This window comes from Oncorhynchus nerka, linkage group LG8 (genome assembly GCF_034236695.1).
Source record: "Oncorhynchus nerka isolate Pitt River linkage group LG8, Oner_Uvic_2.0, whole genome shotgun sequence".
Lineage (NCBI taxonomy): Eukaryota > Metazoa > Chordata > Actinopteri > Salmoniformes > Salmonidae > Oncorhynchus > Oncorhynchus nerka.
The window spans coordinates 50454678-50467792 of NC_088403.1; the positions used below are offsets into that span (position 1 = coordinate 50454678).

Consider the following 13115-nt stretch of genomic DNA (forward strand, 5'->3'; position numbering starts at 1 on the left):
ACTTATAATTCATTGTATCACAACTCCAGTGGGTCAGAAGTTTACATACATTAAGTTGACTGTGCCTTTAAACAGCTTGGAAAATTCCAGAACATGATATAATGGCTTTAGAAGCTTCTGATCATTTGAGTCAATTGGAGGTGTACCTGTGGATGTATTTCAAGGCCTACCTTCAAACTCAGTGCCTCTTTGCTTGACATCATGGGAAAATCAAAAGAAATCAGCTAAGACCTCAGAACAAAATGTGCAAACCTCCACAAGTCTGGTTCATCCTTGGGAGCAATTTCCAATGCCTGAAGGTATCACATTCATCTGTACAAACAATAGTGCGCAAGTATAAACACCATGGGACAACGCAGCTGTTATACCGCTCAGGAAGGTGACGCGTTCTGTCTCCTAGAGATGTACTTACTTTGGTGCGAAAAGTGCAAATCAATCCCAGTACAACAGCAAAGGACCTTGTGAAGATGCTGGAGGAAACAGGTACAAAAGTATCTATACCCACAATAAAACGAGTCCTATATCGACATAACCTGAAAGGCCGCTCAGCAAGGAATAAGCCACTGCTCCAAAACCGCCATAAAAAAGCCAGACTACAGTTTGCAACTGCACATGGGGACCAAGATCGTACTTTTTGGAGAAATATCCTCTGGTCTGATGAATGAAAAATAGAACTGTTTGCCAATAATGACCATTGTTATGTGTGGAGGAAAAAGGGGGAGGCTTGCAAGCCAAAGAACACCATCCCAAACCGTGAAGCACGGGGGTGGCAGCATCATGTTGTGGGGGTGCTTTGCTGCAGGAGGGACTGGTGTACTTCACAAAACAGATGGCATCATGAGGGAGGACAATTATGTGGATATATTGAAGCAACATCTCAAGACATCAGTCAGGAAGTTAAAGCTTGGTCACAAATGGGTCTTCCAAATGGACAATGAACCCAAGCATACTTCCAAAGCTGTAGCAAAATGGCATAAGGACAACAAAGTTAAGGTATTGAAGTGGCCATCACAAAGCCCTGACCTCAATCCTATAGAACATTTGTGGGCAGAACTGAAAAAGCGTGTGCGAACAAGGAGGCCTTCAAACCTGACTCAGTTACACCAGCTCTGTCAGGAGGAATGGGCCAAAATTCACCCAACTTATTGTGGGAAGCTTGTGGAAGACAACCCAAAATGTTTGACCAGAGTTAAACAATTTAAAGGCAATGGTACCAAATACTAATTGAGTATATCTAAACTTCTGACCCACTGGGAATGTGATGGAAGTAATAAAAACTGAAATAAATCATTCTCTCTTCTATTATTCTGACATTTCACATTCTTAAAATAAAGTGGTGATCCTAACTGACCTAAGACAGGGATTTTATTAGTAGGATTAATGTCAGGAATTGTGAAAAACGGAGTTTAAATGTATTTGGCTAAGGTGTATGTAAACCTATGACTTCAACTGTATATATATTTACTGAGCTTTCTTATTTCTCCAAGATATTGGACAATTTCTTTTTCAATCCGTTTCTCTGGACTACAGGCAAAATTAAATACTTTATCAAATCATTTTGTCAATATTTTAGGGGCATAGATAAAGGGGACCCAAAATTCAAAATCAAATTGCCAAATGATCCATAGTATGACCATCTTAAAACAATTTCACATGTCAGGCTATCGATTGAATCGTCATGGAATGGTCAGGCTGTCAAAATTACAGATTGGGCCTTATACCCTCAGAATATGCCCCACAAAGGTCTCATATCCTTTTTTTGTCCCGAACCTTGACATCACACAGCATTATGCTCCTGACACTACACTGATATGTCCCTTCCAGTTGGAAGAGGTCTACATTTAGACATAAAAGCGTAATGTTTTAAAGGCTTCTGCTGCCAACACTAACCAGTGGAATCAAAACAGTATAAAGAAGCTTTGGATTTGAGGAAGCTAAATGAGGAGAGCCGATGGCATCAGGGACTTTTAGAGCCAAACAAATTCACAGGGGACTTCTCTCTGACAGACACAGACATAATCACACACACACGCCATGTAAATCCCCACAAACACATGCCCACACAGTCATGCAACACACACGCTTGCACTTGCTTGCACGCGCGCACACAGACACACGCTTGCACGGCACACACACACACACACATTCCCCATTCCATTTCTCTCTCCCCGGGCGTGTGTGTCCATGGACGATTAGAGAGAGACAGGACGCAGCCCATTGCCTGTGCTCCAACCCCTCTCCCTTCACCACCAGAATCCCCGAAATCCCACCAGGGATCTCCATCACCATGCCGACTCTGTCGCTGTGCAAAGTTGCTCTAAGGCATCCGAGCAAGACTACCTACCACACAAATGGAAATTCACTCTAACACTATATTATCCCTCTGTCTCAAAGTTAGGAGACAGGCCCACCAAACAACTGCAAGTGAACTATCTGACTGAATGAACACTAGCATCGGCATAGTGTTATAATAGGGGATATTGTGTAGGTAGGCAGGCTACATGATGCAGAGTACATGCATATAACACTACACACACTACAGCTAGTGAGGGGATCAGAATGATTTCCTATGCCTTGAATGACTAACTGACTGACTGACAGGTTGAATGAATGAATTAATTAATTAATACTTCAGTCTTATAATAGTAAATGTTAATTCACCTCATCAGGCGTGTGTGTACAATATTTGAGAGATTCTATTTTCATGAAATCAGTAAGATTTAAAAAAAAGTTGGTTCCTCCCATTGAGGCTATGCCATTATAAAACTTGTTCAACCCTCTCTATGCCATTTTCTTTCCGTGAGAAATCCCAGTATAAGGCTTTAATCCTGCAAACAGTGTTATGTTAGCTTTACATTTTAAAACGAGATCGGATGGACTCTGAAAAACTAATTTAAAAACGTGACCGGATAGCGACCCAACTGAAATATAGCCCCCTTTTTCATCTACTAGTAATTGACATATAATCCTCAGGGAAATTCAATAAGCATTTGTAAGTTTGAGGCAGGATTGCTTTTTTTTGTCATGCATGCATACCAATACAGCCTACATCCTTTAATTTGTTAAATCTCCTCTTTGCTGTAAAATTAAAACAAAGTGGAATTCTAGTCTTGGCAAATTGGCAAAAGCAATAATGGAGTTGAAAAGGTGATATTCTGCTCACACTGAACATTTAATCACTGCTTAAAATAAACTAATATACACTGCATGACCAAAAGCATGTGGACACCTGCTTGTCGAACATCTCATTCCAAAATCATAGGCATGAATATGGAGTTGGTGCTATAACAGCCTTTACTCTTCTGGGAAGTCTTTCCACAAGATGTTGTGGGGACTTGCTTCCATTCAGCCACAAGAATATTAGTAAGGTTGGGCACTGATGTTTGGCGATTAGGCCTGGCTCACTGTTGGCCTTCCAATTCATCCCAAAGGTATTCAATTGGGTTGAGGTCAGGGCTCTGTGCAGGCCAGTCTAGTTCTTCCGCACCAATCTCGACAAATCATTTCTGTATGGACCTTGCTGTGTGCACAGGGAAATTGTCATGCAGAAACAGGAAGGGGCCTTCCCCAAACTGTTGCCACAAAGTTGTCAAGAATGTCATTTATGCTGTAATGTCAAGATTTCCCTTCACTGGAACTAAATAACCATGAAAAGCAACCCCAGACCATTATTCCTCCTCCATCAAACTCTATGCACTATACATTGGTAGGTGTTAATAACATTGTCATAAGGCAATAACAAGGCTGTTTTTTGGCCTTTCAGCCAATCAGCTATCATTTTACCAGGAATACCACAGGAGGACAACCAATCAGAGCCATGGCAGTGGAGAGCTTGCGTTTGTTCCCTCCGCTGTAGGTACCGGCTGCCTTGTTGGAATATTTGACCAGGCCAAGCTTCTGGATGCCCCACTCTGCCACCTAATAACAACACAGAAACCATATAAATATAATTACTAATTATATATTTCTATGACAGTAACCCAATAATCCATGTTGGTGTGGGGTGTCTTGTGCTGCCATTCTGCTCTCACACCCTCCCATCCCTTCCTTTCCCCTGGAATGAAACATGCATGGTGGTTGGCATCGCCAAAGGACCCTTTTTAAGGCTGATATGCTGCACTGAGGGTTTCTGGGCCACATCACAACCCAACAAATTGTACTAACCAGCAGGAACTTATCCAGTATTCATCCCCCTAGCGATTTCGCAATCCCTGTCCTGTCCAGGTATCCCCAATGTGCAGGCAGGTTTCCAGTCCAACCATCCAGACATTCATTTACCCTATATTGACATGTTGGTGGACTAATGATGCGGAAATGACACCAGCTCCCCGGGGCTCTGCCTAGAGCCAAAATGGCTGCCACAAAGCACAGCTCAGTGGACCCGACGAACTAGAGACCAGAGAAACGGGGTCCCTTGGCCAAGTGGGGCTGCTGTGAGATCAAAGGCCTGCGCCTGGGCCTGAGTTTGAGGCAACTGACCAGCTGAGTTTTTTATGTTGTTGTTGCTGAGGGGGCCATTGAGAAACTGGGGGTGGCGGGGCGGCCACACTGCTTGGCATGCTGGTGAATAATGTAAAGGCATTAGCCGTGGCCAGCCTCTCAAACCAGAACCTTATGTATTATACATGTCTTCCACTTCAGAGGTTATTTATTACTTTGACCAAGTGCAGTGTGCTGTCTATGTCTCTTTTATGGAAGGAAGTGCATGTATTGTATGGGGGGGAAGAAACATCTATAACGACAACGGTATAACCTTAGGAATCAAATGGTGTTGCGTCATACAGGAACAGGAAATGACATTATTTGGGTCAGACAAGGGGAAATGTTACCATGGTGACTTCCTTCTCCGGTACGCCTCGTAGTCTGGCGTAGAACTCCAGATGCTCTCGTCCGGTGAGAAGGTCGTTGAGGGCGTCAAACTGCGGGCAGTAGCCCATGTTCTGGTGAACGTCCCTCATCTCTGTCCGTACGCTGGGAGGAACATCACCACAGAACTTGTATGAAGACACATAATGCCACATGATCAGGATCAATCGTCAACATCATCAACAACAACAAAAACAGCATCATGATCTTCATGATGTTGATGATGATGATAATAAGCGATCCAAATCATGTGGCATCTTCATCATCATCAACATCACCATCCCTATACAGTTGGTATGTGCAGCACAGTCTTACATCTACTAACTGTTTCAAACAGTTAAACTATTCAAAAACTCAGCACCTGGGCGATACCTTCATTTAAAAGAGAGAACATTATTTTTATTTATTTGTTATTTTATTTAACCTTTATTTAACTAAGTCAGTTAAGAACAAATTATAATTTACAATGGTGACCTACCCCCGCCAAACCCTAACCCGGACGACGCTGCGGCAATTGTGTGTTGCCCTATGGGACTCCTAATCACGGCCGGTTGAGATACATCTTGGAATCTAACCATGGTCTGTAATGACGCCTCTAGCCTTAGACTGCTGTGCCACTCGGGAAGTACAATAAGCATAACTCCATGAATTGTATCTCACAAAGGCTGGGTGAAAAGAAAATGTCCTCGCGGCGAAAGGCCCTCATGAAGCAAGTTGTTCCATTACCAGAATAAATATTAACAACTTGGTTAAGAAAAAGAAAACTCTCCGTTTTCTACATGGAGCCAAACATGAGGAACAACATAGCAGTTCAATTTGCATTACGTAGTCTTAGTCCCAGGTGACTTTTTCACAAACAATATCTGTCATGCAAAATGAACGGCGCTTTGGGGCATATCTTTGCATGTCATCTGCAGTCTGAAGGTAGTGGAAAAACATCTAAACTGCTTCCCGCTGTCTACAGACGGTTTTCGTAAATCTGCTTTACACAATATACTGCGTGACAATATTGACGTTGTGAGGGGAAATGGAAAAACGAGCTCTACCAAGCTCTACCCAGCAGTGGGCTGGCAGGAAATAATCGCTCGCGGGATGGAGGTTATTTGTGGCAGGCTTTAGGAATGTAAACAGAATCAACAAATTTGAGATTTGGGGGTTCAACACAAACTCTTTTATTTGGAGAGAAATTATATTTTCCTCCTAGTTGTTGTTCCCACAGCTCAGATAATCATTCTCTCATCCTCCTCTCGTCCTCCTCTCAGTCTTCTCTCATCCAAACAGAGGGTGGGCATACGTCTGTCATTTACTCCCCGTTCTGTCAGTTTTTCTTTCCTTGAAGGTTCAAGAGACTGCATTTGATCACTGCCGGCAACACTCATCAACATTAACATTGTCTTGTTAAGGCCCCTCTGTGTTTTGCTTCACCACAAAGTCAATTACCAGTTTTAATAAATGAATAACTACTGTGTGTCAACACAGCTATGGCGATGCAAACTAGTGGAGACTGCAAGAAACTAGTATTCATCCACCGTTTGCCTCACATCGTTTCCATAGAGATGAGTTCTAGATTCAGAGCTGAGGAAAGGGAGATGTTGTTTCTCTCAAAATGTGTGTGTGGCAGGAGGGGAAAGAAAAACAAGAGTGGGATTGAGGGAGAGGGAGCGGGAGCCGGAGCGGGAAAGAGAGGGGGTGTGCAACAGAATGAAATATGTGGGAGATGGAGAGTGGAAGAGAGAGAATGGGGAATGTGCAAGACAGCACGTTGAAAGAATGAACAAGGGACATGAGAGAACACGAGTTCAAACGGACAAGAAAACAGAATGTACAAGAGAGCGAGAGAGCGAGAGAGAGAGGGAGGGAGAGAGAGAGAGAAAGAGAGGGAGAGAGCAAGAGAGGGGGATGGCAAAACCCAAAGTGAGTGAGAGCAAAAGTTGCTGAGAAAGCGAGTAGGACTTCATCCCAAATGGCAGCCTATTTCCTACATAGTGAACAGGGCTCATAGGACATAAACAGGGCCCATGGGGCTCTGGTCAAAAGTAGTGCACTATACAGGAAATAGGGTGCCATTTGGGATAGGCTTCGAAAAAGAAGAAGGCGAAGAAAACTCCCTGAGCTCTATCCCTTATAGTGAGCATCGTGGGTGGGTAATTATGATGACTAGCTTGGGGTAGCAGCCGGTGGCAAGTATGTGTGTGTGCATGTGTCCGTTTGCGTGCTAACAGCCAGTTAGCTCCTCCTCACCTGTATCTGTTTAGGAAGGCCTCCCCTCCGGAGACGGCGATGTCCCCCGTCAGCATCTTGAAGGTGGTTGTTTTTCCTGCCCCGTTAATCCCTAGCAGTCCAAAGCACTATTGACACACACGCACACGCACACACACACACACACACACACACACACACACACACACACACACACACACACACACACACACACACACACACACACACACAGGTGGAACACCATTAACATACCGTAGACAATTAGACAAAGATTGCCAAGATCAAGATGCTCTACTCTGCCTTGACACTTTGTTGAGGTGAAGCCATTGGTTGTAGATAATGGAGTGGGAAACATTTCCTGACTCTGTTGGAGTAATTGATGGCCAAGTACAGCATACGTATTCGACTCAATAAATGGACTGGGTCATTCAACATGCATGATTGGTACAGACCTTTTGATACTGTTGACTTAATTGAGAAAATGTTATTGTTTGTTTTGTAGGAACTGTGTGTTGTTAGAAGTATACTTTGTGTCACTGTGTCAATATTATCTTAGCTATCCACACATAGAAGCAAAACTAATTGACAGGCATCTATGTACATAATAACACAGTGGCAACATGTAGTGTCTTACATTAGAAACACAACTCAAACTGTCCACACATGAAACACACAAAATTATAAATACGCAAACACACACACCCTTCTCCCCTGAACCTCCCTCCCGCCCTCCCCTCAACATTCTGAACACCATTCCCTAACCACCGATGCACTACTCCTCCTCCTCCGATCTGACAGAGCTGATACTTCCACTTCCTCCACTTCCTCCTTCAGGGCACTTGGTCAGACAACAGACCTGCTGGTCAGGTCACTTATCCAAGCAACCCACGGAGCAAATATTAGATTTCTGTCATTCATTGATCCATTCTTGTTTGCGACCCTGTCTTGTGAAAGTGCGGCGGTAAGGCTAAGATCGGTTGTAAATAATGCATGAAACACAGTGTGGGGTCCGCGGTGCGCTCTGGTCTGACTCTGACTATACTCCGCTGGCATTTACATTACGGTTTTGGGTAAACAGGGTGAGGAGAATATGGAACACCACGCCGTGCATGTACGTGTTGAAATCAAAGAGTTCTGGGATGTGAGTGTGATGGTGTGTGTGTTTGTGTGTGTATGACTGTGTGTGTGAGCGAGAGATGGTAGAGAGCGAGAGAGTAGAGATAGATGGGAAGATGGCGCAGACAGACATGGAATTTCTAATTCTAGCTCCTAAGCAACTTTGCAGTATATATATTTTTTGTGTTATTTCTTACATTATTAGCCCAGAATGTTTTTTGCCGGACACTGACGTCTTGCTCCCGGACAAGCTAAACACCTTCTTTGCTTGTTTTGATTATAACACATTGCCACCGATGCGGCCCGCTCCCGAGGACTGGCTCTTGTTCTTTGTGGCCGATGTGAGAAAAACATTTAAGTGTGTTAACCCTCGCAAGGCTGCCGGACCAGACGGCATCCCTAGCCGCGTCCTCAGAGCATGTGCAGACCAGCTGACTGGAGTGTTACGGACATATTCCATCTCTTACAATCCCAGTCTGCTGTCCCCTCTTGCTTCAAGATGTCCACCATTGTTCATTATTCTAAAATGTAGAAAATAGTAAAAATAAAGAAAAACCCTGAAATGAGTAGGTGTGTCCAAACTTTTGACTGGTAATGTGCATCACTGACAATCTGAAATGGTCCACCCACACAGACAGTATGGTGAAGGAGAAACAGCGCCTTTTCAACCTCAGGAGGCAGAAGAAATTTTTCTTGGCCCGAAACATTTTCAGAAGCATCATTGAGAGCATCCTGTCAGGCTCATCACCGCCTGGTACGGCAACTGCACCGCCCACAACCACAGGGCTCTACAGAGGGTGGTGCGGTCTGCCCAACGCATCACCAGGGGCACACTACCTGCCTTCCAGGACAACTACAGCACCCGATGTCACAGGAAGGCCAAAAAGATCATCAAGGACATCAACCACACGAGCGAGCCACTGCCTGTTCAACCCGCTACCATCCAGAAGGCGAGGTCAGTACAGGTGCATCAAAGATGGGACCGAGAGACTAAAAATCAGCTTCTATCTCAAGGCCATCAGACTGTTAAATAGCCATCACTAGCCGACCTCCACACAGTACCCTGTCCTAAATTTAGTCACTGTCACTAGCCGGCTTCCACCCGGTTACTCATCCCTGCACCTCAGAGGCTGCTGCCCTGTGTACATAGACATGGATATTATTTTTTGTTTGAGTGCATGTGTTTCCTTGTTTTGTTTTTTGAGAGTGTGTGTGTGTTTTTGCGTGTGGCTCACCTCTGCGGCTGGAACACCCAAACACACCCTGTCCACAGCAGGAATGTTCTTCCCTGAGTACACCTGCAAGGAACAGACATGATAATTAATCAGAGGGAGGGAGGGATACAAGGAACTCTCGACACGGATGCAATAATGTTATATAAACTGGTGCACTATACTTTTGACCAGAGCACAAGCAATGCACTACTATAGTATGTCTGCTGTTCAGTCAGTTTGTGGAGTTCAGTATTTTACAGTATATTACATCATACTGTATATACAAATCTATTAATACAGAACACATGCAACGCTCATCAACTATAATGAACAAAAATATAAACGCAACATGTAAAGTGTTGGTCCCATGTTTCATGAGCTGAAATAAAAAATCCCATAAATGTTCCATATGCAGAAAAAGCTTATTTCTCGCAAATGTTGTTGTCACGTTCTGACCATAGTTCTGTTATTGTATTCTTTGTTTTAGTATGGGCAGGGCGTGAGTTGGGGTGGGCAGTCTATGTTTGTTTTTCTAGGTTGGTTTTTGTGTTCGGCCTAGTATGGTTCTCAATCAGAGGCAGGTGTCGTTAGTTGTCTCTGATTGAGAATCCTACTTAGGTAGCCTGGGTTTCACTTTTGGTTTGTGGCTGTTTGTTTCCGTGTGAGTGTTTGGGCCACACGGTACTGTTTCGGTTTTGTAAATTCACGTCATTGTTTTGATTCAGTGTTCAGTGCTTTCTTTAATTAAAATCATCATGAACACTTACCACCCTGCGCTTTGGTCTGATCCTTACTCCTCCTCAGATGAAGAAGAGGAAATTTGTTACAGTTGTACACAAATTTGATTACATCCTTGTTAGTGAGCATTTCTCCTTTGCCAAGATAATCCTTCCACCTGACATGTGTGGCATATCAAGAAGCTGATTAAACATCATGATCATTACACAGGTGCACCTTGTGCTGGGGACAATTAAAGGCCACTCTAAAATGTGCAGTTTTGTTACACAACACAATGCCACAGATGTCTCACGTTTTGTGGGGGCGTGCACAGGCCTGCTGACTGGAGAAATGTCCACAAGAGCTGTTGCCAGATAATTTAATGTTAATTTCTCTACCATTAGCCTCCTCTAACATCGTTGTAATGAATTTGGCAGTACCTCCAATCGTCCAACCAGCCTCACAACTGTAGACCACGTGTAACCATACCAGCCAAGGATCTCCACATCTAGCTTCTTCACCTGTGGGAATGTCTGAGACCAGCCAACGGGACAGCTGATGACACTGTGGGTTTGCACAACCTAAAGAATTTCTGCAGAAACTGTCAGAAACCTTCTGAGGGAAGCTCATCTGCGTGCTCGTCGTCCTCACTAAGGCCTTGACCTGACTACAGTTCGTAACCTATTTCACAAATCCCGGTTTCAACTGTGCTGGGAAGATGGCAGACTGTGTGTATGGCATCGTGTGGGCGAGTAGTTTGCTGATGTGAACATTGAGAACCGAGTTCCCCGTGGTGGTGGGGTTGTGGTATGGGCAGTTATAAGCTACGGACAACGAACACAATTGCATTTTTATCAATGACAATTTGAATGCACTGAGATACCGTGACGAGATCTTGAGGCCCACTGTCGTGCCATTCTTCCACAGATGCATATCTGTAATCCCAGTCATGTGAAATCCATAGATTAGGGCCTAATGAATTAGATTTTAATTGACTTATTTTCTTATGAAGTGTAAAATATTTTAAATTGTTGCACGTTGCGTTTATATTTTTTGATCAGCGTAGTATTTCCTGTGCACCACCTATCATGTCATCCAGTCCATTTTATTTCAACATGCTCTCGCCCCGAACGCAACCAGGTCGTGCACCCCAGATGATGCCATCAGTGTCTCAGGATGATGTCATCAGAAACAATCAATCAATCAAATGCATTTATAAAGCCCTTCTTACATCAGCTGATGTCACAAAGTGCTGTACAGAAACCCAGCCTAAAACCCCAAACAGCAAGCAATGCAGGCGTAGAAGCACGGTGGCTAGGAAAAACTCCATAGAAAGGCCGGAAACCTAGGAAGAAACCTAGAGAGGAACCAGGCTATGAGGGGCGGCCAGTCCTCTTCTGGCTGTGCCAATTGGAGACAGAATATGGCCAAGGTGTTCAAATGTTCATAGATGACCAGCAGGGTCAGATGCACTTATCGTCTTTTATCTTTTACAAAACATAGAAAACCGTTGATTTCACATACTGTATGTCGATGTTGGGGTGGTGCTGGAGATGATGAATTTGATGTTGAAAGGGGTGGAATGTCTCTTTAATGCACATAACATAAGACAATGGACAAAGGGGTGAAATAACAGCACTATACTTAATTTTTGGGCATATGGGCATGAGGCTGGGGCTGGGGCTCAGTAATCAATCGACAGTTTGTACAGAGAGTAAAACAGAGAGAGAGTAAAACAGTTTGGTATTCTGTGTAGGATTCGGCTCCCGCCTAGATCTTGTAGCAAACTGCAGATAAGAAGGTGTCTGGAGTTTCACCGCTCCTAGCCTGCAAATTAACTCTCCGTGTGATATTTGAATTTGCATTTAACACAGTTTTTTCATCTTCTTCCCGAGCAAATATCAAATATCACCTGCCAGAGGTGAGGCCCAAGCAGGCTAATCACCTTCCTCCGGCAAGTATAAATTCTCAAGTCGGCATCATCGGCGCTGCTGTTGCGAGTAGCGGGAAAACAAACCGACACTTAGAGAAGCAAAATGGGTTCCAGGAGTACACAAATAACAAATGGTTGACTAAATGAAGCACTTAGCGCATCGAGCAGAAGTTCCACCGAGCAACCACAAAGACAGAGTTTGAAGTGGTTTCAAAGGCAACTTGTAGGAAAAAATAAACAAGTTTCGACAAGGTTCTTGTCAGGTCTGGCAATTTAGATCTCATTCAGACCTTGACAGGAAGGACTGACACATCCCTCCTCTCCTTTGGGGAATGATTTCAGGATAATTGTGCCAGCTGTATTTCTGCCCACCTGTTCTCAGGTCTGAATCATACAATCCCTGGGGCATACTGTAATGACATCACTATGGTCTGTTTATCTGTATGTCTGTCTGCCTGCTTGTCTGTCCATCCATCTACTGTATCTGTGTGTCTCTAGATTTTCCCTGGCCAGCCGTTTCCTATCCATGTAATGCATTTGCTATGAGTTAGTAGTAAAATGGACATGATGAGTAAATGTAAGTTTAATGTTCACTTCCAGGTCATTACTGCATTGAAATTAGCATATGACTGAGTGCAGGCCACGGTATGTTCAACACATGTAGAAGCCTTCTCTCTGAAGTCATGAGACACAATTCCAGTTATGTTTGTGAGAAGCTACTTCAAGTCTCATGAAGGTGAATGAATATTAGGCCATGAAATACCTACTTACAGCAATGTTTTCTCTTCCTGGTCAGCTTGTCTATTCGGAGCAGTACTAATAGAGCAGAAATTAAGTTACAACCTTTTGGTGCAGTGAAACACTTGGTAAATGATTAATCATTAAGAAATGATTAAGCATCCGTTTTAATTGTACTGTAGTAGCCGACCCTTCCCACTCATTTCTAAAGATACGTCCAAAATGGCACCCTATTCCCTTTATAGTTCACTACCTTTGACCGGCACTACAGGGAATAGTGTGCCATTTGAGACGCAGACAATGCAACCTTG

At 43.8% G+C, this 13115-nt stretch overlaps 1 protein-coding gene across 1 annotated transcript in view; it reads right to left on the minus strand.

Moving 5' to 3' along the window:
* Window positions 1-13115, minus strand: part of LOC115133544 (phospholipid-transporting ATPase ABCA1-like) — a 293869-nt gene that overhangs the window by 25626 nt on the left and 255128 nt on the right. Inside the window, exons 43-46 of the mRNA XM_029666848.2 lie at window positions 9438-9500; window positions 7108-7214; window positions 4830-4971; window positions 3784-3918 (exon numbers count right to left, since the gene is read on the minus strand). Coding sequence (XP_029522708.1) covers window positions 3784-3918; window positions 4830-4971; window positions 7108-7214; window positions 9438-9500 — 447 coding nt within the window. The remainder of the gene's footprint in view (window positions 1-3783; window positions 3919-4829; window positions 4972-7107; window positions 7215-9437; window positions 9501-13115) is intronic.